Source organism: Trypanosoma cruzi, genomic scaffold, assembly GCF_000209065.1.
Source record: "Trypanosoma cruzi strain CL Brener 1047053516293 genomic scaffold, whole genome shotgun sequence".
Lineage (NCBI taxonomy): Eukaryota > Euglenozoa > Kinetoplastea > Trypanosomatida > Trypanosomatidae > Trypanosoma > Trypanosoma cruzi.
Genome location: NW_001849488.1, coordinates 34642 through 59248, shown reverse-complemented (window position 1 = coordinate 59248; position 24607 = coordinate 34642). Strand labels below are relative to the sequence as shown.

The window sequence follows — 24607 nt, the reverse complement described above, 5'->3', positions numbered from 1 at the left end:
AATTAATTAAACTCACAAACCCCAAATCAACTTTACTCATCTCCCCCCCCCCCCCCCATCCCCCACGAAATAAATAAAAACTATCTATTTATTTATTTATTTATTTATTTATATATATGTATGTGCGTATATAAGTTTACATGTATGAGAATGACCCCCAGAAAATAAGTTCCTGACATGGTCTTTTTTTTCTTTTTTCTTCTTGTTTTTTGTTTTGTTTTCTTCATGTTGTTTTGTTTTTCCTCCTCCTCAATTAATTGTGCGCACTCGCAGGGAGGGAGGAGTGGTGGTGGTGGTAGTGGTGGTAGTTTCACCCCCCGCTCCCTTCCCCCACCGTATTTGCCCTCCATCCCTGTCATCTCCTCCCTCCCCTTTCCGCCCGCTGCCCCTGTGCCTTCTGCCCATAACCACTTTGTGACAAGTGGTTGGTTCCACTGCCGCAAGCGACAAAACCAAAAAAAAAAAAAAAAAAAAAAAACTCAACTTATATACCTACAGACAAGCATACATACATCCTTCTATTTCTTTCATCTTTCTAGATGGGAACCCAAAACCGTTCCCGTTGTTGCATCTCATCACACAGTAAAACACGCACAAATAATTTAAAAAAAAAAAAAGAAAAAAAGAAAGATGGGGCAGGTCAACTCTCATAAAATAAAAATGAAGATAAAAATAAAAAGCGTAGATACATGTCACCTACAAAATGGCTACCCATTTCTCTCTCTTTCTTTTACATTCCCACTCATACATAACCCTTCAATTTATATCGTTATTGCATCTTCCTTGTTCCCTTTGTTTTTTTGTTTGTTTGTTTTTTTTTTTTTCAAAGTTAACATTGCAAGCCCAACAAAACAAACAAATACACGTAGAAATTTTTTTTCCTTCCAATCCAAAAGTAAAAAATCAAAATAAAAATCAAAAAAAAAAAAATTTTTTTTTCGGAGGAAGGGAGAGGTTCATAATATCCATATTATTCAGGGTTGCTTACAGTGACGTTGCACACAGCAGCGTGTATATTTGTTTGTATCCGGATATATATATATATGAGAGAGAGAGAGAGAAAGAGCACAGTCGGATACTTTACTTAAAGGGCACCACCCCTCTTGAAACCACCTGAAAAACAAAAACAAAATATAAAACAGAAAAATAAAAATAAAAATAAAAATAAAATAATAAATAAATAAATAAATAAATATTAATCTGCATATTTTTATACCTTTGTATACATTACATTATGGCATCATGTCATGTAACATCGTGTACCGTTAATAATCAATTGTTTTATTTTCTTTTTCTTGTTGGTTTTTTTTTTTTTGTTGTTGTTGTTGTTGTTTTTGTTTTTGTTTGATTGTTTGTCTTTGCCTTTCATTTTAAGTTAATGTTTCTCTTCACGAATCTATGCCTCTGTGGCTTTGGGTGGAATGTTTGAATGCATATCAAAAAAATTGTACCCGTTCTTTACAAGAGCAGTCATGTGCCTCTATACACGCACACACGCACACACGCTCCATTTTTTTTTGTTTGTTTGTTTGTTTTTTATTGTTCACTTGTTTTTGTTGTTTTTTCTCACGTGTCTTCGCTCCCTCATCACCCCGCCTCCGTTCATTCCTTTAAATTATCGCCTCGCCGTCGTTGTTTTTCCATTTTTCTGTTGTTTTTGTTGTTTCTTCCGCATTTCCCTCCTCAAGGTCCATCGGAAGCTCATGGATTCCCACGGCCGAGGTGTCTCCCACTCACAGTTCCCAAACACGCAGGGCTGCTGCTCAAAAGGGAGCCGTCGTCAGTCTTTTATTATTTCTTCTCGCTCGTGTAATTGCTTGACTTCGATGCATTTTGGCGTCGCAGCGGGACCAAATAAAAAAAAAAAAAATGACACGTGACACCGCAACGGACCTGCCATCGTATGATCGTCATTTCTGGTGATTCGTATTATTTCTGTCATTGAAAATGGTGCACTCGCTCATCAAGCGCGTATTACTGAGCCGTTTTCCTTGTGTCTGAAGACTTAGAATCACCCAGTGTCAACTCCCCGGACTGTTGATCGTTCTCCGCCTCGGCCACCACATGGGCATCACGCTCGGTAAGTGCATTGGTCGCGCTCTGTGCACCACCGCGGCAGGAAAATTTTGCCTCGCCACTGTTCCCATGATTCAGCGGCGGCGCCGGAAAGGTGGGTGCGTCATAAATATCATCCTCATCGGTACAACAAAAGTCATAATGTCTGTTGCTACTCTCAGTGTCCGTTTGGTAATCAACAACCGCAGCAAAGGGCAGAACAGTGGTGTCTGGTAATGGCTCTGGCAGTGTGGCTCCTGAGAAATTTTTCTGTAGGAGGACGTAACTGTTGAACTCCGCATCGACAATATCATGCCACTCCTCATCCGCCATGTTCGCAACACGCTGCCGCCGTACCGTCTCGCCCTCAAAGAGATATCGACATTCGTCATAGAAGCGCTGCCTTGTTGTGTAACTCCCTGAACGAAGGCTTTGGACGGCATCCGTACGATTATGTGGCAGAAATGACGCAGCGACTGTCGAACCTTCTTCCGCTGCCACCCCCCCCTCACTCTCCATCTGAACCTCTGTGGGATCCATCCATGCCTCCGCATCTTTTTCCCTCGGCGCTGAAGCTCGACGAAAAGAAGCGGAAGCATTCTCATCACCCGCCTCCAATGGATTGCCCCAATCACTACTCAATTCAAAGGGAACCGCCTGCTCCTTCTCTTCCAGGCTCATGCGCTCTATTCCATCGGTGAATGCAAGACGATAATTGTATCGGTCCCGTGCCTCCTGCAGAGCAACCTGATCCCGCTCGTCCGACTCAATGCTTTCCCAAACATTCATCAAAGTCACTCCCCGCAAACCCACTCCCACTGGCGACTGGCCCATTGCGCGATCAACGGAGGTGCCAACAGAAATGGGGGTTTGGGATGAGCCGGTAAATCGGTCTCCATTTGCGGCGCCAAGCGATTGATCCTCATGCATCGGTAGAGGACTCACAGTTGTTGAACCGTATATCGTCAGCGGGTTTAATTCTTGCTCGAGCATCTGCGGGTAGGCCAAGACAACCTCCCTCTTCTTTTTCTCCTTCATCCGGCAGAACCGGACTGTCACGCAAATCAAAAATACAATCAGTAACACTCCAACAAGCACAGAGAGCACAATAATTAAAATAAGCAGCTCTTCACTCATAGGAGAGCCAGATGTGCCAATGTCAGAAGTACATGAATCGGTACTCACCTTGACACGGCCCAAATTACTGCAATATGAGGCATCTTGTGAGTCCCATGCACAAACACTGTATTCGGTTTGGGGGGGATCATCGTCCAACATTTTATGATCCATTCTCAATGTGCATAAATTGCGACTTCCCCGTTCTATCACTCCAACAATGTTCAACCGATCCGCAAAACTGCAGCAATCACCCACAATGACCGTAAAAAACTTACCCGACCACGACGGATCCAGCGACGCACATTTGCCCAACTGCAGAGGCTCACAACGCGGAACAATTGATGGAAGAGCAAAAATTGGTGTCAAAAACCGAACTGCGCCATGGCGAGGAAGAGAGACAATAGAACGGTTCACGGAAACAGCGGCACACAAGTACAAGGCGGGAGTAGGTTCACCCGCGTAAACGATAATACGGCCTAATCCACGTTCAGTACTGGCTCGCAATGGCTCCCAAAATCCATAGGACTCCACTTGCTCTTTGCAACTCCTGTCCATGCTAAAACCACGACGTAAGTCGGTAACCTTTAGGTCATCAAGCAAATACAAAATACTTGAAACACCAACAATAATATCCGTACCACGCACATTGTAATACACGGGGTTAAAAGCCTCAATCGTGGTAAGAGCCTGTAAAGGCACTCCAGGAGCAGCCATCGCCATTCCTTCTTGATCAAACGGAGGTGCGCCATCATGCCCCGTGTTTTCCACGCAAAGCGTCCATCGACCTGCGGAGGGCAAACCCGCACCTGAGGAGCGTCGAAATAACAACCTCCCGCGACCCTCACTATTCGTTGTGAAGGACGGTACAACTTCCTCACCCCGACAGTTGTCATCTTGTCTTAAGTGGAATATTCCATTCGGGGTAAGTGGAATAAACACATCCGCATCCGCACCAAGAACAAACTGTGTAGGGTAAATGACGGCGGTAGAAATTTGAATGTCAGCAACAACGGAGAGGTTACCTGCGGGAGTACCCGCACAGAGGGAGAGGGACTTTGTTCCCTCTGGTATATCCTTCGTTGGTAGGACAACGCGTCCAGTATCCCGAACATACACCACATCGCTCCCATTGACAGTACTTCTGCATGCATCAATCGAGAAAAAAATACCGCGGAAGAAAGTGGTATAAAAAGATGCAAACGCATACTGCGCGTCTTCCCCTGGAATCAAAGAGTACAACTGTGCTTGGCCACTCACTGTTGACACCTGTAACGTCGCGTGAAACGCAGCACCAAGAACGAGTATTGGATCCAGCATCGATGGTATGGGAGGATTGACAACAAGGATTTCCGCCAGTGCCACTTTTCTCCTGATATCGCCTTGAGGCGTAACGCACACGTAGCTCAGTCCTGACGCTCCCACGAGAAACAACAATACACGGGAAGGGTTCACCGCAAGACCACGTAAAGATACCAGAACATTACCGCAGCTCGCACTGTCACTCAAGAACGTCATTTTCTCACCTGTACAATAATTTAAACTCAACTCCGCCCGCATCTTGGCACCAAATCCTGCCACCAAAATACCCGGAACAGATTTCGGTGAGACCTTGAAGTTGTCCACCTGAAGCGTCGGAGAGTCGGTGGTGAACACGTAATCGGGATCGGTCCTCACACTCACGCAAACAAAAAAAATTAACTTCTCATCATACCTCGGTAAAAAAAAGTTTTTACCAATTGGCAACTTCTGGCAATCCGATTTCTCCGATAGCGCAAAAAAATTGAAGCGGGCCCGATCGATTCCGTAATTAAATATAAACCTTCCAGGTGGCACTGTGATGGGCGCAATCTCCGAGGGGTGATCAGGGTCACAGCTCCGGAGACGAACTAGCGCCATCGCCCCACGGTAGTCAAAAACCCTGCCACCATCTAGGCTTTCACAGTAATGTACAGTTTTGAGATCCGCATTGCCACCCTCGCAGCCATCCACCCGAAGTTCTGAGATGTAGTTCGTGATGAGCGCGGGTGGAACGCTCATGACACTCCCCGCACAGTCCGGTAGGGCAGTGAGTTTTGCCACCACATTTTCCTTCCACAATCCTGAGAGCACAGGTGTTGTGCGATCCGTCACCACCGTCGCGGGGGTCATGTAAGATAGAAGATCAAACACTTCTGCAAGAAAGATGTCCCTTGGGGAGGCCTTTACACACAACCGTACTTCTTCTGCAAAGGGGGTGATCATTGTCACGGTGATATTCCCAAAAAAAGCTCCTGCAGCAAAAATAAACTCTTCACTTCGTGCATCCGTTTCATTACATTGTAATCCTGGTGGCATTGTAAAAAGCGTAATGGGCTCGGAACGTGTTTCCACATCACCCCCAGACAATCCTATCCTGACTGCACCAAATTGCCGCACCATCGTATCATAAATGGTCACCAAAAACGGATCCACAACAAATATAGGAACCGTTGAAGCCACAATCCCTTTTCCATTCGCTTCCTCTTGACACAACACATAGCGGCCGACCGCCGCACCTTTTAACGGAACCAATGGACTTGTATAGTAGCGTTTTGTCGCTTGTAAACAGACTTTCACCGAAATGGGGACGCCACACATGCTTTTAGAGGGACATGACACAAGAAATAATGAACCGTCATCTAGCACTGGAAATGCCAAAATGCTATTCGTGCGTGCGCGAATGGCATAGCGTGAAAAAGACCTAAATGGTACAATAGCTACGCTACCCCCATAGACAAAAAAACTTTGATTTTTATCTTTCCATCCAACACATACAGTCAGTGCACCAGTCCGTGCCACCACGAACGGTTCGGCAACTCCATTGGTTTTATTAATAGAGCCCTCCCCCAATATTAAAGTTTCCTCGTCACTTGGTAATGCGCATGATTTCACATTGTCCGTAATAAAAAATAGTATTGGCTTAAGAGCGGACCATGATGACCCACCAAATTTCATTTTGACCGGCAATCCAGCGGCGCCTGATGGCGGATTCGCAGTCATTTCCAATGGTGCAACAGAAAAAATGGTTTCGATGCTTCTGAAAGTGCTGAATTCATTTCCCAAACACACCTCCCATGCTCCAGCTTCGGGAGGTGTAAAAAGAATAAATGCCCGTCCTTTATTGGGGACATTAACAGGCAACACAGACCCCGTGGGGGGTGATTGGCACGAGCCCTCCGCTCCATGAACAAATGCCTGGAATCCGGTGAGAGAAGTAGCATCAGGTACAATAAAGTTCACACGGTTTACCTTGGACACAATCACAGCCATTGGAGCGACATGAACCTCTCTAATTGGCAACACTCCAACGGGTATTATATTCCAATTTCCCTCATCCTTGCTCCCGCCATACCCTACACATACAGTCAAGTTTGTCTGTCTAGCGTAAAGCACCTGAATTTTTAATTCCCCATTCATGTCTGCTACCCCTTTAGCTACTGGTGAAAAACTGCAGTCTTTTGAGGTTTGAATTTTCACGGGAGCATAAGGAGGAACCAACGACACCGACACATTTGTGAGGGTACCCACAACGATGGAAGTGGGGGCCAATTCTACTGCACCATACACTACAACTGTAGCAATGTGAGCATACGCTGAGGCATATAGAAGCTTTACACAGAGGGAATACTCCCCAATATCCGTAAACAGCACATTCTTCAATACAGTCTCATTCATCGAGAATTCGGCCCCAACCATCGTTTCACATGTTGTGTCATTGGAAAACATTCCTTTCGTGCCTGCTTCAAACTGCACATCTTTGTCCAATGTAACAGCTCCTTTCTTTCCCACAAACAAGGTATCGTAGCAAACAGTGTAGGATCGAGTTGTAACTTCTTCGATAAAATAAATGTAGCCATAATCAATATTCTCGTCCAAATGCCCTCCCGTATGGAAAAGAGGGGTAGAGACGCAGAGATAAATCGTTTCAAGAGCATCTTCTGGAACGCGTAACGTGGCCTGATCTCCTGTCTCTGTCGTTGCAGACCTGGAAACAAGTTGTAAACAGTTAGGTGTCAGTGATAAACCAACGGTAATGACTCCAGGAGCGGACGCCTCACGATTATTCAATTTCACTATAGTATCAATTCCCCTGATAGCGGGAGATCGTGACACAACTGCTATTGGTGCATCCAATACCGTAATATTAGCTGCCAAGGCCATGGTGCTTCCGCTTGAGTCTGTAACCGCCACACATGCGTAGTACAAGCCTGGCAATGTCACAGTCCATGTTCTCGACGTACTCCAAGAGATAACTGGATCCTTTTTGCAACCTGGAGAAAAAAAAAGCGCTGTAGCAACGGTAGCATTAGTTTCCAATGACGCTGCGTCCAATGTAAGTTCCATTGTGGTAGGCAAGCCGGCGTACATTGTGTGTGGCTGCAACCCGTACTCCTGAACCGTGATAAGGTTGCTCGAAGGCACGTACACTCGAAGGTTTTTGTAATAAGGTAATCCAGTACAGAAATAATAATCTCCTTTAGGGACGAGAATGGTAAGTATTATGTTTTGCAACTTAATACCCCCCACCGGTTCCTGCAAGAGTTGAAGACAAATTGGAGAAAGAGAAAAACTGGCAAATGGAATTTGGCTGAATGAGTCTAACTTAAAGAGTTGTTTGGTGTATCGAAGAGCCTTCGTCTCACTCACTGAAAAAGGTGATACAGGCAATAGTGTCGCCGCAGGTATATAAGAGGAGTAAAGTCCATCATCACCATACGGAATCCGGGCGCAGAGATGAATGACACCAACATCACCGGCAGTCAAGCTTAAAGTTCTGTGCATTCTCAATACTTTTTCTGGCATATTTTCAATGACATCATTGCAATCTTCGTCGCTGAAAAAGCCAAAAATACTTCCCACAGGAGTCGCATCCCCAACTGTCACAGTAGACAAACGCTCCAAGAACACAAAACGTGGAGTAACATCGATCACATGCAATTGCAGCGATTGTATGTACCCTTGAGAAAAGGCGCTAGAGCAAATATAGAGCGGCGGAACGTACCTTTCGTAGTGTGAACTTACACCCATGCTCTTTGAGGTAACATTAAACTCGCAGGTTCGATTTGCCTGAAGGGTACAAAACGCGTCCACCAATTGTTCCACGTCACAGACTGAACTACGTGAAAGAAACAAATTCTGTCCCTGTTGCAAAAATTCAGCAGTGACGTAAAAAGGAACATTTAGTAACGGCAGGGAAGGGTCCACAGCAACGTACACCGCATGCGTCAAAAGACAAACAAACAAAGACAATATCATATACACTGCTGCGATCCATATTGCAATTCTTGTCAAATGACTCCTGCCCTGCCCCCGTTTGCCACCATGATACACCATCATTGTGGTTTGTTTCTCTGCAAACTCCACACACACACTCTCTCTCTCCTTTTGTTGTTGTTGTTGTTTCCTATGCTTGCTTCTTGCTGTTGTTTGTTTTCCTTCTCCGACTTCGTCGTAATTTTTTCGTAGTGTTTCGTTCTCCGTCCAACACCTGGGTAGTTCCCCGACAGAAATCTACCTCAGCCACTTTACACCAGGGAAACAAAAGTATTGCTTCTTCTTTTTTTTCTCTGTTGCTTTTTTGTCGGTGTTGTTTGCTTGTTTGTTTGTTTGTTTGTTTGTTTTTGGTTTTGTTTTTTTTTGGTTTTTTTGGTTCCCGCTTTTTTTCGTTTGTTTGTTGTTTCGTGAAAATCAGTCCTGAACAATGTTGCCGGCGTGTCTCTTGTGTGATGTCAAATGCTCCTATTGCCGCTGCTAACGGCTGCTCTGTTTTTTTTTTTTTTTTTTTGGCGCACACAGTTGCTTCTATTGAGGCAATAAATAAATAAAAAAAGAAGAGCACACAAAAGCAAAGAAGCAGAAAAAAAATGTTGGCAAACGTGCCGTTGATACCCCCCGTCGCGTGTGAGCATGTCAACTCACCTGCGCGGCTTGCACTCATCAAGCGGTCCCCCCTCGGCGACGTTATTCTTTTCACTGCCACCCACCGCCTCAACTAGGCAGACCCCACATGCATACACATCAGTGTACATATATATGTTCTCCTCCGTCTTTTTTTTCCCCCTCCTCCTCATGTTTCTCTGCACACTTCGCACAAGTTAAAAATACCGCACACACACACACAAAAAAAAAAAAAAAAAGAGAGAGAGAGAAAAAGAAAAAAAGAAAGAGATGGCAGTTTGGTTCATTGCACCCAACATCCTCACTCACTCACACACACAAATGTGACGATGGCCGGGGCCGCTGTGAACGCACAAAAGTGGCAGTCCTTTAAAAGAAGGCCCCGCAGCCGGCAAACCCCTCGCCGCGTGGAGGGCAGTCGTCATCAGGGGGGTGGGAACAAAAAAAAAAAAAAAAAAGCAGAGGAGTTAACCACTAATTGCTATTATCCTCCGACCCCCTTCAAATTGGGCCGCACAATCCCTCCACACACCTCACGTAAATTAATTACTGTCTAAAATTAATTAATTGCATTTGGTTTGAATGCAGTGGTCTTTTACACCTCCCAGCATCCACCCACGTCCATTTGTACATAAGTAAAAATGTTGTATATTTTGCCAACAAAATTCTGCATACGTGAGTAATCATATGCCCAACGATGTGCCCGCATCCTACTCTACGCTACCCCCAATCGCTAAATTGATTTTTTGCGTGTCTTTCACTCTACGTGGGGCAAGGCATCCTTTTTCAGTGGATCACAGTACCGTATTACAAGACCTTCCACCACCTCGCACAGGCTGTTGCACAGCGCCTCACTACCCGTCTCTGCGTACACGCGAACCAGTGGCTCCGTGCCGCTTGGGCGCACAAACGCCCTCGCCACAGAGTTTGAAGCCAAAGCCGTGGCAGCCACAGCCGCATCAATCGCCTCTTGCAACCCCGGCGGAGTCAACGCCCGTCTTTCGTCAGGTGTGTTGGTGATCACTCGTGGATTGGGTACAGTAACTTTGGTTTGACGCGAGGGCAGATCCGTGTAAATATGATACCACGCATTAAAGTCCATCTGCAACGCCAAAAGCGCAAATTCGCAGGCAAACAAATCAGCAATTCCGTCACCACACACCTGTGAAAGAAGGACCGGAAGATGTTGTAAAATGACCTGGGCGCGTGGGTCAGCCAATGAGGAAACCTTGGATGCAATAGAGTCCTTGTTGAGTAAAACTGTGCCGTGACCGTTTGCCTCAAAGTACACACCAATGTCACGCGCATGGGCAACGGGATGCAGATTTTTCACGCCCGTGGCGGTGGTGTACACGCGAAGCCCAAGCTGGCGCTGTAAGTAATCTGTTGAGGCCCCGTTAGCGTATGCCGTCTGTACGACGCCAATGTCAAGGACCTGAAGTGCATTCTGGCCAAGACACTGCCGGAGCAGCATGGCATACAGGATGGCAACACGATCGCCATCTAACAGATGCCATGTGTCTCCTCCATCGCAATCGTGAAAGAAGGCTACCACACGATCTGCATCGCCATCCAGCGAATAATAGTGGACTTCCTCTCGTTCTTCTCGAGGTTCATTACAATGCTGCTTCCCATAATCTGCAGCCCATTCCTTCATTTTCTCAGACGGTGAACGGGTCTTCTGTGTGAAGTCAGCACCACACAGATGATTAAGAGCGCCATCGTTTTTCACGTCGTCGTGGAGAACGGTAATGTCAAAAAGCTCCTCCAAAATATTCTGTGAGGACATCTGCCGCGCAGCCTCAAGCAGTGAATAAATGGCGATGGCACCCACGCCATTAGACGCATCCAAAACGATTTTCCGGCGCCCTCGTCTATTCGGCGTTGGCTCCGTCAAAGTGTTCAACAACGCCCCCAGAGACGACAGTATATCCTGCCTGTAAAGTGCAGTTCCGAACTCAAAAACGTTTGTTACTCCTGTCGCCATCGATGGTTGATTGGCACGCTGCACCAAGTAATGAAGTTGCGGTGTTGTGGTTATTCCATGGTCCCTAAATGGGAGTTGCAACGACTGTAGCGATGTCTGCACAGCGGAAAGAATTTCCATACCAGAAGGCCGTGTATCACGTGCAAGATGCAACACTGAAAAGGGACAACGCGCCACAAGTTGATCCATGGAAAAAGAAGAAACAGAAATATTGTTCCTGACCGCCCACTCCTCCAACTCAGACATAAGCTCCTCCGCCGTGGTGGCGTTAGCAACGGCCGTGCAGACTTTCTCCCAGGAGACTTCCAGCATACCGCCATCAACGTCTATCAGCTTCAAGCCATTGTCAGTGGCGGGGTTGTGCGAGGCCGTAATCATACATCCAACAGAACAGCCAGCAGGCTCCGAGCGACTAACAACGGCCCACCACACCCGTAATACCGCCACAAACGCGACACGAGCCGCCACGGGGGGCAGCAAGACTCCTAATGTACGAAACCCCGACGTCCCGTACAATAATGGCGCTGTGCGCGCGTCATGTCGCAACGGAAACTTCGAGACGCACTCTTGCACCGCCTGTGCAAATAGTAAAGGTAATGGCATGACTCTTCTATTCCTCTTTACACAACCATGTGATGTGAAATCAAAAAAAAAAAGTGTCAACAAAAATATATATATAGAGAGAGAGAGAGAAAAAAAAAAGAAAAGAGAAAAAGAGATGGAAGAGATAATATTTAAAAAGTCTGCAATACACATGATCATAATGTAACCACTTTTCATGCATAAATCACCAGATGGTAGGGATTATACGCTCGTCCTCCTCCTCTTCTTCGCCCCAGCAGCAATTCTTCCACTTCTGTCCTATAAATCTTCATGGATTTGGCATTTATTATTATATTTTTGTTGTTGTTTTTTTCGTTTTTGACGAAGTCGCATGTTTTTCTTGGAAATACGCAGAGCGTGTCGTCCAGCTACAGAGTTCAGTTGGCATGAGGAAAAATTAAAGAGCGATGTAAGGAAGACAAACACACAGGCGTACAGAGAATAATAGGACAACGCATTCAGTAAGAAAAAGTAGATGCCTCTACCATAAATTCCTCTCATAAACCAAAAAAAAAAAAAAAGAATGAAAGAAAAGAAAGTAAACATCCCACGCACACGCACACAAAAGCACATATGCAAGCCCTTCTTGGCGCCAAGCCGCATTGCAATGGAGGAAAAACTGAAATAACGTGGACTGCTCTGTGACTCTTCGTCTGAAATAGGAAAAGGTGGTGGCAGGTTTCATCCTAATTTCCAGTCAAGGGTGTGGATGGGTTCTTCTCGTTGTGGTAAGAAGGAAAAGAAGCGGCATGCGGAAATATGTGGATCCAGCTCGAATGCAGTCATCTCATTATAAAATTTATTCAACAAATTTTATCCAAATGTCTCTGCTTCTTCGTTCCCGTTTTCCGCCCTCCCCCACTCTTTATGATTATTTATTTATTTACTTGCCTTCTGTTTGTGGTTTTTTTTGTTTTGTTTTTTGTTTTTCCTTTTGATGCGAATGTGCCCCTTTTCATTCACTCCTCCCCTCTCGCTCTTTTTTCTTTTTTCTTTAATTTTTTTTTTCTTCTTTTTCTTCTTTTTGCCGTCTAAACAGTTGCGTTCAATGAAAAATAAGGAGGCATTCCGCATCTACCGTGCCGGTAACGACATGAAGGCACGTTACTGGATGTTCTACAGCATCGGTGTTTTCCATTCCAATACGCGAGGCTCAAACGTCTAATCACGCATTTCTGACTATGTGCGGTCATTGTCCTCCCTGCATGGGGGTAAGCCAAGATGAAAAGTGGTGCAACACGAAGATGGCAATGACAATAAACAGGCTGATAAAAATAAACAACAACAAAAACTAATAATAAATTAAATAAATTAAATAAATAAATAAATGACGAGGGAACTCACAACACCAACAGGAATAACAACACACCTTCATAAAACATAAACAACAACAACAAAAAAAAAAAAAAAAAAACGGGAATAGTGAAGCTAAGGAATATCAATCATGACAAGAGTGCAAAAGGGAAAGATATTCCCTCCCACCCTATTCTTCGAAATCCTCAACACACTTTTTATACCCAAATATATTTCCGTCGCTATTTTTCCTTCGTTTTTACTACTAATATTATTTTATTATTTTATTATTATTATTATTTTCCTCTTTTTTTTTTCCTTGCATTCCTTTCCTTTTGTTTCAAAGGAACCAAGGGACAGCGTAGGGTAATGCAATTCACAAACGAAGTGATCAATTCAATGCGTCAAACCACGCTGCATTGCAACACGCGTCGTTGAAGACGAAACGGATTGTGGCAAACCGGCATTATTTCTTGAGTCCCTTTCACCAATCAAACCATACTGACTGAGATTTCTCGTAGAAGGCGGCGGTGGCGGTGGCGGCGGTGGAACGGAAACGGATGCGGCATTTGTGGAAACGAGAGGTGTTGGGACAATGTTAAGGCTGCCAACACGGTTCTGATCCAGTCTGGCACAGAATGTTCGAGGGTCACTGAGGTACTCCGATGGACACAACGTTATAGGAATACAAAGATACGTCTCAGTCATGGTGTTACCATCATCGCAGTTGTTGGTGGAAACAACATTCCCATGACTTGTTGTGGATGTTGACGATTGAGCGGGAGGTGCCGAAGAATACATCTGTGTCGACAACGGTGGCAAGCGGGAATTTCCCACGGCTATGGCAGGCAACCTTGAGGTGCTATTGGCATTTTCTTGCCGTGATGAAGTAAAACGACGGTAGTTTCCTCGTCGTGACGCCACGGAAGATGAGGAACTGAAGAGGGAGAGCGGGATCGGCGGCGGCGGAGGGACGCTCCTTCATTCACGTAGCTACGCTTCTCTGAGCGGTTGCCTTCGTGAGGACCTCGACTACGTGCCTGTTCCACAGTAAGCACAACACCCTTCAACACGTGTGGGTCCTGTCGCGCAATTCCCAGGGGTGGACTTCTGTACGATATCCAGCCGTACCCCCGCGAATTGCCTGCCGAATCCCGCTTCATTGTAAACCCCTCAAAATCCCCAAAGGCTGCAAAGTAGCGTTCAATGTCTTGTTGCGTGATGTGACGCTGAATACCTCCAATGAAGTAACGATAATCCTTCACGGAACTGGAGGTATCCTCTACCGAAGCAGCCGTTGGATCCGAAACTTGCATCGGTTATATTTATTATTACTGAGAGTCCTCGATGGATAAATATTGAGCGTGTTCTTTTCTGTTGTTGTTGTTTTTGTATATATGTTCCTGAGTGCTGCTTGATCCTGAAAATGATGGAGTTCGCCCAGGCACACACACACACACACAAAGAGAAAAAGAGAAGGAATACTCGTGGCAATGGCGTTTGCGTGTGCGTATGTGTCTTTACGTAAACTCTTATTTTATTCGGTGTGCAGTGAGAGTTTTACGCCAAACAGATGAGTTAATGGTGATTGTACGACGGTGTTCGGTGGTTCGGCCAGAAGGAAATTATTACACTGTATATATATATAGATATATTGCCTTTAAAAAGGAGGGAGAAAAGGGAATAAAATAATAATAATAAGCCAAGCGAAAACACACACACACACACACACAAAAAAAAAAAAAAAGGAGTTATTTCCCTCACCTCTCCCTTCCTTCTTCATGAGAAGGCGGCGACCACACATTTGTCGCCACCACCTTTCACCCCTTCACAATCCCCATCGCTTCCGTCAAATACACAATAACAGCAAATTGTGTCTATGTACGTATGTATGTATGTATCTATGTATGTTCTTTTTTTTTTTTTTGCGGATATACTTGTACGCATACGAGACACTCTTCAATTTGTTTTCCTCCGCATTTCCTGCCGTCTCTTTTTCTCCTCCTCCTCCATGAGTGCCAGTGCAATGGCACGGACAACACTCAAGTCATTGTCGGTAAAATTAAGCGCTGTATTACCTCTTTTGGTCTCAGAAATTGGCGCCGTCTGTCGTGCGGGTGTCGTGTCGTCATCGTCGTCTTTTTCCCGCAGTGGTACTGCGGCCTCTTCTCCTGCGCCCCAGCCGCTTTGATTCTCCATACCAACACCACCATCACACTCATCCGAGCCGAGCCCACAAGCGAGTCGGAATGGCTTCATGGCAAAGGCATGACACAAACGGGCACTCATCTCGGATAAATGCAAGCGTTTTCGTCGATCCTTCTCGCTCAACGACTTCTTCAGCACCACAGGCTCAACATCAAAGTCCTCTCCGTCGTCTTCTGCATTGTGTTCGACAGAAGAGACCGGTGAGCTGCTTCTCTGCCTCCAGCCCATGTCTTCACAGAAGTCCGCCTCGGCCGCTCCAACGAAAAGCGTCGGTTTTTCGCCACACCGGGGACCAGCGGAACCAGCGGCGTATAAAGGTCTGTCATGTCTACGCCCCAACGAAGAACGTCCTGTCTTTCGCCGTGGCCTCGCAAACGGGGGTTGGAAGGAAAAAGAAACCGATGTCAACTCGGAAACGTTCCGAGCGGGCTGCGTCCCCATGTCCGCCTCCTCCCTCTCGCACACTGCGGACCAAGCCAACTGGTGATGAATCGTTCGCTGCTCCTCCCCAGCGCTCTGCGACGGATGCGTGAGAGCATCCCAGGGAAAGGCGTGGCATTCTTCATTGTCGCGGAGAAACACCTGCTTAAAGGACATCTCTACAGGCAAATCAAATATATATATATATATATACAACTCCCTTTTCCTACCAAAACAAAAGGGGATTTGTCCCGTCGTCAGAATGCCTGCCCAAAAATATTTATATCGTAGATAGACTTCCCCGGCCCCGCAACGCCCACAAAGACACACAGACAGACAGACAGACAGACAAAAACGAGGAGTTGGCAAGTGGCCAAAAAAATGACTCAAACTTTTCTCTGCGTGAACTCGATCTCCGCCTTAAAAGTTAAACGCAGTTATCAATATTATTATTTTGTTGTCGCTTGTTATCTGTACCCAAAGGCCAACCACGGGCGGTGGGTAAGTGTGTGCATGTGAAAAGGCATTTAAGGGAAAAAAAACAAAAAAAAAAAGAACAAAAGGAGTGAAGAACCAAATTGTGTGGACACGCGCCTAAATTACCAACAAAGGAAGAAGAAAAGCACCACTCACCAGACACGCAGAGAAAAAGAAACGCAATTTTTTTTTGTTTGTTTGTTTTTTTTTTTGCATATTTGTTCGTAAATACAAGACAAAAGGGCACAAGAGTAAGAGAGTAAGAGAGGGAGAAAAAAAAAAAAAAAAAAGAAAATCCAGGTAAACTAATCTCTTCGCCTAAACAACAGGCGCCATTTCCCTTTTTTTTTTCCCCCCCCCCTCCCCCCCTCCATTCTCCTAAAATGCACACAACACCAACAACACACACAAATATATAATGGGCGCAGACACAGAAAAAAAAAAAAAAATGAAAATGAAAAAAAAAAGTTGAAACAAACAAATCACATAAAAAAAGGAGAGTGAGAAACGGGCACCATCCCCTCTCCCCTACAATTGAACAAATGGCACTCTCATTCGTTTCGTGCGGCTTTCTGCTCATTGTGGAATACGTCACCAATGATTTTTTTAATCCTCGTAATCCCATCAACTTCCACAGAGGCAGTGTTACCATTGCTAGTACCCGTATTCTTACTCGTACTAGCAGTAGCAGTATTAGTATTAGTATTATTAGCAGCATTAGTCACGGTACTATCATTTGTTTTACTCATGGTGGTTACCCCGGGTTGAGTAGTAGCAACAGGCGTAGCGAAAGCATGGCCTTCATTGGAGGGTTCCTTGTCACTCATATTTTTCGCATTTTGTTTCTTGTCGCTCCACTCACGGCCTGTTTGCATATTCCGCAGCTGTCTATACCGCAAGTCTTCTTTTCGTGGCTCAAAGAAAACGACACCGGGTGGATCCTTTGCACGGCGTATCAATCGACCCTTGTCTTCCGTAAACTGCGGCCACCCCTTCGCCTCCTCGCCCAATTCCATCTGTCGACGACGGGCGTACTCCAAAGCACGGAGCTCTTTCTCTCGAGAAGAAACCACCGAGTTGTAGTCCCTGTTTTCATCATAGAGGGCTGCAAAAACCCGTGCACTAGGATTCTGAGCGGCAGCGGCCTCACGCGTGGAACGAATGCGTTCATTCATCTCTTGTCTCAAACGATGCAGCTCCGAAATCTGTTCATATCGTGCCAAACTTTCAGACATTTTCCATCCGTCATCGTGTAGCCAATCACGGTATTGACGATAGATCAACAATAATAATATCGACACCCCAAGGTACATCACAAGACCACGTAAAAGAATAGACGAAACCGGCATACTCCATGCTCTTCGAAGTTGTGCGTGAAACCCAAACGGATGGGAAGATGAAAAGGGATTCTCGCTATATTTTTGCTGTCGTTGCTGGTAGTTGTAGAAGCCCTGGGACCTCATGGGACCCTGACGAAAATACTCACCAAATGGTGAGTCGTAAAAGCCCTGCGTGCCGTTTGAAGCATGGGTGTTATACGCCCCGTAACCAGCAGGCGACTGGTAGCGGTATCCACTGCTGCTGCTGCTGCTGCTGCTGGCGCCTGCCCTTGTGGCATAATAACTTCCCCCGCGATAAGTATCCTTCTGTAATTTAAACTGTTCCCTCTCAATCTTTGACATGCCTCGTAGTCGATCGTACGCGACGGTAATACGACTCATCATTGCCTCATCACCTCCAGCATCGGGGTGATTTTTCCGCACCAAGTCACGATATACCCTTTTTAAATGCCGCTGATCGCAATCCACCTCTACGCCTAAAATATGGCACGCCTCCGACACCTCTGAGAAGGTGGGAGCGCGACGCGGACTACTTGCGTTGAAGCGTCGGGCGCACAGAAGAGTGCAGAAATGCAGGGAGCTGCGTTGATACGTGGATAAAAGAGTGGTGTGCAGAGCAACGTGACGGTGAACGGAGACAAAACGGCAGCCAGTGGCACATGCCGACACACTTCTGGGACGCACCTGAGAGAATTGAAATGAAGACGAAGAAGACGACGACGACGACGACGACAAGGAGCAACCGCCCCGCAATGGCGTTTGGGTTAACTCCGGCAGACAAGTTTGAAGAAAATTACGCCGCAAATGCATCTCGCCCCTGTCCTCTTCCCTTCTTCCCCTTCGCTTGAAAGTCGCCAATGTCTCCGACAAATGCCACCACCTGCTGCCTGCCCCGCACAGACACACACAAGCACACAAGCACACACGTACCCCCGGCCTCCTTTTCGTTTTTGCGTTCTCCGACTGTTGTGGTTCCCTGCTTCCTTTTTATTCCGATTCTTCTTGCGAATTTGAATCTCGCTGCTCTTACTGAATGGCTCGCGGTTCCCTCTAAGACAAAAACAAAAAGAAATAAAGGGCACAAAAAGACAAACACACAAACAAGAAAAAACACAAGCACACACAACGCAAGAGAGGCATGAAAGTATCGGGCGCAGAGAAAATAAATTCAACGTGGAGACAACTGCACACCCCTCCCCACGCATATCACACATCACGTCCACTGCAACAAATCGTTTTTTGTTTTTGTTTTTTCTTGAAGCACCGCTTTGCTCCATGTATATACGCATCGGCACACAAAGAGCCATGCTCAAACAAACAGTCCAACACGCATAAAGAATATTTGGACAACGCGGAGAAAAGTACAAAGAAAATTAAATAAAAAAGAAACAAGAGAGGAAATATATATATATATGTATATATACCTGCAAGCAAAAAGAAAAAAATGCATCCCACATGAATGCACCCTCCTTTCCGAACACCACTTTACACACATACTCATTGGTCCTCACGCACAGAACAAAATATATCTTGAAAACACTCATTTCATTATCGGCCACTCTTCTTCTGATCATTTTGCTGCCGGTTCCAAGTTCAAAGTCGCCTCACACACCTGGTTCCCACCTCGCCTTCTCTCCCGTAGCATATATATATATAGATATATATATTTATGTGCATCTTTGCAGAGAGAAAAGATACGCGTCGTTCTTCTGTACTTACATTTTCTTTTTCTGTTATTATTTAACATTTTTGTTTTCCATTTTCTTCTTTTTCTTCCTTTGCTCACTGCAGCCCAAACTTCATCTCGGCCAGTGAGGAAATCCCTTTGCTGTCATATGTGCAGCGCCAGATGGTGCGGTGCGGCAACTCCAGCCGTACACAACTCTCCGCGGAGGTGCTGCCAAAGTACGCTAGCAGCGTTCGCAGTACAGCCTGATGGGCGACGACGACGACGATGCGGTCGGCGTTTTCAAGTTCCATGATCACCGGCTCCAACCGCAGAACTAGGTCCTGGTAGCTCTCCCCTTCCGGATAACGAAAGGTGTACTTGTTGACTTTGCGGAAATGGTCAATCATCGGGTGCTGCGTGCGCACCTCTTCAATTGTGAGATCCTCACAAATACCAGCGTGAATTTCATTGAGACTACTCCAACGTACATTTTTAATCCCCAACAACGGTTCACTGTTCTCGACGGTCTGAATCGCACGGCGCAGCTGACTCGTCCAAACCTCCACTTTCACCGGCTTCTCACACTGAGCACTGCAATCGCTACTGCAGAACCCTCCCGCTTTATCATCGTCGTTGTTCACATGTCCTTCTCCGTCTGCCGTCTTTTTTGTATCTGCGCAGTAGTACCTCTTCAATGAGGCTAAAAAGCCTAATATTTCATTGGCTCCCTTTTCCCCATCGGCGCTCAGGACAGAATCCCCACCAATGCGATTCTCAGCGTTGTATATCGACTCTCCGTGTCGAACAAAAAAAATGGGATGTTGAATCTTGTCTTGGGTCAGATTCATTACATATGAGACAATGCGGCTTGCCGTATAACCCGTCACACCGTGCACTTCAATCTCCACCGAATTCCACAGTTTCATATACCGCCGCCCTCGTTGCTTCCTTCGTGTCGTTTTCCCCGGTACTTTATCCTTCTCACGTGACACATCGCCCAATGTCACCTCATCCTCAGAAGGTTCTCCAGGACTCTGGCATGTAGACGAGAGCGTGGAGTACACTTCAGTGAGGTATTCAATACGGCGTGCAAAGTCTCGTTGAGCCTCACTTGCATTCACGTCATGTGGGTACTCTGACTTATCATGCAGCTTCAATTCATTAAACTTTTGATTTCTTTCATTACTTCGGATAACTTCCATAAAAAAGGTTTGTGAAGCCAACGGAGAAAAAAGGGCCTCCGCCTCATCCCGCAGCTCCTCCGTAATGAAATCATCGTTCACAACGAGTACATCTCCGCCACTAGCATAAAACGATTTTGCGTCGACAGCATACCGCTCGAGTACACGTCGATAAAGACGACGTTCGACACTATCAGGGTCACAAGTAAGTGCACGAAATTGTTCTGCGCACACGTAGTTCTTTTTCTGCGAATTCCCCATCATCGGCAAAGAAGACTCAGGCAATGAAGAGACTACGGGATCGGATATATCCTTTTGCTTCGCAGTTATTTCCGTGTCTCTCTCACTGTTGCTGCAAGTTACTGTCGGTGATTTTTTCGACGTCCCCTCCGACTTGGCAAGCGTACATTTGGCTGAAGAGGAGGCGTCATCAACCGGTAACATGTTGGGAGCATCGAGTCCTGAATGGCATCTTTTGTATTCAAGTAACAAACGCCGCCACGCCACCTGAATGTTCAATACTTTTGCGCGATAGCCGTGCCATCCCAAATTTCGGCATATCCTTTGCGCCAGAAACGTTTTGCCCCGCGCAGGGAGTCCAACCATGATAATGCAGAGTGACGCCACACTCTCTTGAGCATCACTGCTGAAGTGCTCGGGCCCCTGACGCGTAATAGGAATTGTATAGTTGTCGAGCAAGGGAGTCAATACATTCAGGGTGGAGTCTATAGCGGACGGCCGGCTGCTCTGGGAAGAAGATAAAACAGTCTGGACAGCTTCGCAGGAGAGAGCCGTGTGTATACGCCCGCGCGCCAGAGAACATTTGGCGGAAATCGGTGGGTTACCGCAAGTTTCTGGCGATTGCACCGAAGTGTCTTCAAATGTCATTTCTGGCTTGGCATTCGTACGACACTCTTCTACATTTTCGGCTTCACGCAGCTCTTTAAAATATGCAGATTCACGCCAACTCCATTCTTTAAATGGGCGAATCGGACCTTTAATTAGTTCAAGTAGACGTGATTCACGCTCGTCGTCATCTGCCGCACTCTTACGTGCCTCATCTGCGGCTGCAGTGGCGAGGGGGTGGGTGTCGGCTGGAGCGATGGGGGTATCCGACGGCTCCACGGATGAATGAATCGCCCACTCATTCACCTCCGTGTGGTCATTCGCATCAACGCTCATTTGGAGGCAAAAGATACCAAAGAAGCAAAGGTGCTCCCAGACAGTATGGCCAAAAAAGGATGGAGAAAAGGGAGAAGGAAGGAAGGGAGCTATGTGTGTGAACTATCGTGAATATGTTTTATACAGACAATATATATATATATATATATATATATGCGTTCCCTTTTACTCGTTTCCTCCGCGTGAAAGGAAGAATATACTTCCACAGAACAATTGCCACCACGCCTATCCTCTACCCAGTTCTCTTGTAGCCCACAAACCAAAAGCGTTATGTATAATGAAAATACAAATTTTCCCCCAACCAACCCCCGCTCAAACACACGTGCGGCAAAAGGCCAAAGATAAAAGAAAAAAAAGAAAAAAAAAAGTGAGTGGGTCTCGCAGTGCGGCCATTGCCGCGGTACAAGTGACATACGAGGAACCACTAATTCAGCGCCGCCAATATGTATTTCCTTCTAGATGCCGAATCTGCCGCCATTTTCTTTTTTTTTTTTTTTTTTGTCACAGGCGGCAATCCCAAAAAGGGGCGCGTAAAACAAACAAAATAAAAATAATAAAAAAATAACAAGAGGGTTCGATTTTCTCGCAGCATCATATCTGCATGGTAACCCTCTCCTCCCTTCTGTAAACATTTGAAAATCCAACTCTCCTTAAAGTCAACCCTGCCCTCATGCAAAAGACCCTTTTGCGCCGTTTTTTCCTGTTCTGGCTTTCATTGTGCTGCAGGAATGTGCATGTCGTTATTTTTTCTGCTCCTTCCTTTCCTCTCCATGCCCCTTTTCTCCTACGCCTCCTTCACTTGCCATTATGGAAGTGGCTGATGCTTCCGTTGTGTAATAACCCCGTCGTGCCACTCGCTGCCGTGACACGGTTGCATACACCATGCACACAAAGGCAAAGAAGACAAGGGCAAAGATCCCAAACACAAGACGGTACCCTACGGCCGCATCCACAACAGCTGCCCTCTCCGCTTGCTTCCTCAGCTGCATAAACTGCAATTCTACCTCTGGACTGAATGCGGCTGAAGTGGACGCAAATGAGTTTGGAGGGTACTGGGGACGGCCAGGGTCGCCGCCCAGGCCATCCCCCAAGCCGCCCGTGCGCTGATATTCACGGAAAAGACGATCCATCGCTGCCTGAGCGGAATGACCTTTTGGTCCAAACATGAACGAGAGCCGATTTAAAGCGCCCTCCCTCCGCCGCCGCCTGTCCGACACATTCCACGGTGGGGCCTCCTCCCGCATCCTCTCCATGCGCCGCTGAAAATTATTAAATTCCGCCGTTGGGCGTCGTCCCCGGCCTGACGTCGTGCCATTACTCGCGTCCTGTGTGCCCTGACGTTGTTCGCGGCTTTGACCCTCGTACGCGCGTTGCGCTCGCTGCTGTGCCTCGCCATCCGCGCGAGATAAAGACAAAATCATACGTCTCTCCTCTCGGCTGTATTGTCTTAGTAACCGATAGGCTTCCACACCTCGTCGCATTTTGTCTGCAGCCGTTGTTTCACTCTTTAATGTCTCCGCGTTGACACCACTGTACTTCGTTTCATGGTCGCCGTGATCGTGGGAATGGTCGCGGTGGAGTACATCGGGGTGACTGCTCTTGGCAAGCTTCTGAAAGCAAAATTTAATGTCGCCGTCCGTCGCATCGTCTGGGAGGGAAAAAACACGCAGTGCGGCGCGAAGCTCCTCGCTGGACACGGTGTGCTTCGTTGCGGTACACCGAGACGAGCCAAATATCACCGCACACTCTCTTTCTGCCCCACGGTCTCGCACAACTCTTCGTATTACAGCCGATGTAAAACGGCCGCCGCCCATACCGACATGTTTGAAAGATCCATACATAAAGATTCCCCCACAATGGACCACAACCACCATATATATATATATATGTATGTATGTATGTATAACTACTCCCTGTGTATTTGTGTGTATGTTCTATGCTGCTAGACCACACAAATAAAAATACAATGCAAGAATGTCATGTAAGATACACCCAAAAAAAAAAAAAAAACGTAAACGGTACAGATGCCACTGCTGACACGTCACAGTTACCCAAAAAAAAAAAAACTTCATTCTTTTTTTTTTTGTTTGTTTGTTTATCATGAAAGAAGGAAGAATGTTAATGCAAACGGTTACCAAATTTCACAGCAATTGACATCTTCAATAAAAACATAAAATACGAGTTGCTGATAAAAACATGTACAAAAAAAATCACATTCATACGCGTCCTCGAAAGCTGCGTCAATTCACTTGCAAAAGAAAAAAAAAAAAAAAAAAAAAGAGGGGGGGGTGGTGAGTTTGGTGGAAAAGAACCCCACGCGACTCCATTCAAACACGATTCTTCCCTCAAATTAGCAACGCAAAAAAAAAAAAAAAAAAGTGGAGAAATGAAACAATCAGACCAAAATACATACGCAAATTCTCAGGGTGCCGGCGTATAACTGCCACAGTCAACAGCCAAAGTAAAGTAGTAAAAAAAAAAAAAGATGGAACGTGACGCATTCCACACGCAAAAATAAAGAAAAAAACTAACGTAAAAGCTGGGATTTACAAAGGAAACAAAAGGAGAGAATAGCTCACGAGAACGCCACGCAAAAAAAAAAAAAAAGAAAAAAAAAAGCAAAAAGAAGAAACAAAAAAAAAAAAAAAAACGTCACTTTGGAAACATTGTTCCATAACCAATTTAAAGTAACATGCATCTTGCGCTAACCAAACAAATATACATCTTCTCTTGTCCATTAAATTCATTCATTCTAGTATTTGATGAGATGCACAGAAAGTAAACGATTGTAATGGGGTTTTGTTCCTTGCTCGATGTTTAGCCCTTGTACGTGTAATCCCTCACTCCCCTGCTCATCCACACTATTCATATTGATATTTACATGACGCCTTCTCTCATAAGGAGCGAGAAAGGCTCAACGTCCGCTAGACTACCAATGTCTTCCTCTGTCGTATCCGCCGGCGCCACAAGACGGCAAACCCCCCGCAATTCCCTTGGATGCTGAAACGTCACAAGGGTAAAGTGCCTCATGTTGTAAAAAAAACGCTTTGTGCTCTTTTGAATCACTGGCTCCGACGGATTTCTTCGCCGTGCAAGCTCCAGAAAGGCAGATTTTGTAATTTTCACCCGTGTCAGGTGTCGGCCTGGTCTGTGGCCC

At 46.0% G+C, this 24607-nt stretch overlaps 7 protein-coding genes and 1 pseudogene across 7 annotated transcripts, besides 43 other annotated features; all 8 read right to left on the bottom strand.

Annotated features, from left to right (window-relative positions):
* Positions 1–14535: a sequence feature (heterozygous, non-Esmeraldo-like haplotype).
* Positions 82–116: a microsatellite.
* Positions 184–224: a sequence feature (A-rich).
* Positions 284–309: a microsatellite.
* Positions 455–478: a microsatellite.
* Positions 605–629: a microsatellite.
* Positions 652–679: a microsatellite.
* Positions 792–822: a microsatellite.
* Positions 897–939: a sequence feature (AT_rich).
* Positions 1117–1193: a microsatellite.
* Positions 1285–1346: a microsatellite.
* Positions 1513–1565: a microsatellite.
* Positions 1975–8529, bottom strand: Tc00.1047053503733.80 (hypothetical protein, conserved; the record flags this gene model as incomplete). The annotated part of the gene is made up of 1 exon (XM_806147.1): positions 1975–8529. One exon carries the CDS (start codon positions 8527–8529, stop codon positions 1975–1977), a length of 6555 nt encoding a protein of 2184 aa, XP_811240.1.
* Positions 8780–8813: a microsatellite.
* Positions 8814–8872: a microsatellite.
* Positions 9313–9357: a sequence feature (T-rich).
* Tc00.1047053503733.70 (phosphoacetylglucosamine mutase, putative) lies at positions 9848–11680 on the bottom strand (the record flags this gene model as incomplete). Its single annotated transcript, XM_806146.1, has 1 exon — positions 9848–11680. One exon carries the CDS (start codon positions 11678–11680, stop codon positions 9848–9850), a length of 1833 nt encoding a protein of 610 aa, XP_811239.1.
* Positions 11723–11805: a repeat region.
* Positions 12187–12223: a sequence feature (T-rich).
* Positions 12573–12617: a sequence feature (A-rich).
* Positions 12660–12706: a sequence feature (A-rich).
* Positions 12984–13009: a microsatellite.
* Positions 13056–13094: a sequence feature (T-rich).
* Positions 13233–13274: a microsatellite.
* Positions 13369–14289, bottom strand: Tc00.1047053503733.50 (annotated as a pseudogene).
* Positions 14536–14640: a sequence feature (areas merged during assembly that could not be assigned to a particular haplotype. This can correspond to areas where the two haplotypes were merged or to regions with more than two copies in the genome that were merged during assembly.).
* Positions 14641–24607: a sequence feature (heterozygous, non-Esmeraldo-like haplotype).
* Positions 14686–14706: a microsatellite.
* Positions 14852–14884: a microsatellite.
* Tc00.1047053503733.40 (hypothetical protein, conserved) lies at positions 14933–15778 on the bottom strand (the record flags this gene model as incomplete). The annotated part of the gene is made up of 1 exon (XM_806145.1): positions 14933–15778. The coding sequence occupies one exon, from the start codon at positions 15776–15778 to the stop codon at positions 14933–14935; it is 846 nt and encodes a 281-aa protein (XP_811238.1).
* Positions 15794–15814: a sequence feature (AT_rich).
* Positions 15924–15952: a microsatellite.
* Positions 16264–16304: a microsatellite.
* Positions 16351–16373: a microsatellite.
* Positions 16513–16545: a microsatellite.
* Positions 16630–18228, bottom strand: Tc00.1047053503733.30 (hypothetical protein, conserved; the record flags this gene model as incomplete). Its single annotated transcript, XM_806144.1, has 1 exon — positions 16630–18228. One exon carries the CDS (start codon positions 18226–18228, stop codon positions 16630–16632), a length of 1599 nt encoding a protein of 532 aa, XP_811237.1.
* Positions 16754–16800: a microsatellite.
* Positions 17654–17677: a microsatellite.
* Positions 18122–18151: a microsatellite.
* Positions 18471–18539: a sequence feature (T-rich).
* Positions 18819–18841: a microsatellite.
* Positions 19062–19089: a microsatellite.
* On the bottom strand, positions 19201–21450 carry Tc00.1047053503733.20 (6-phosphofructo-2-kinase/fructose-2,6-biphosphatase, putative; the record flags this gene model as incomplete). Its single annotated transcript, XM_806143.1, has 1 exon — positions 19201–21450. The coding sequence occupies one exon, from the start codon at positions 21448–21450 to the stop codon at positions 19201–19203; it is 2250 nt and encodes a 749-aa protein (XP_811236.1).
* Positions 21580–21605: a microsatellite.
* Positions 21928–21950: a microsatellite.
* Positions 21992–22015: a sequence feature (AT_rich).
* On the bottom strand, positions 22191–23324 carry Tc00.1047053503733.10 (hypothetical protein, conserved; the record flags this gene model as incomplete). The annotated part of the gene is made up of 1 exon (XM_806142.1): positions 22191–23324. The coding sequence occupies one exon, from the start codon at positions 23322–23324 to the stop codon at positions 22191–22193; it is 1134 nt and encodes a 377-aa protein (XP_811235.1).
* Positions 23324–23354: a microsatellite.
* Positions 23704–23729: a microsatellite.
* Positions 24043–24100: a microsatellite.
* On the bottom strand, positions 24328–24607 carry Tc00.1047053503733.5 (uncharacterized protein; the record flags this gene model as incomplete). Its single annotated transcript, XM_806148.1, has 1 exon — positions 24328–24607. A coding segment is annotated over one exon (280 nt), but the record flags the coding sequence as incomplete, so codon positions are not given.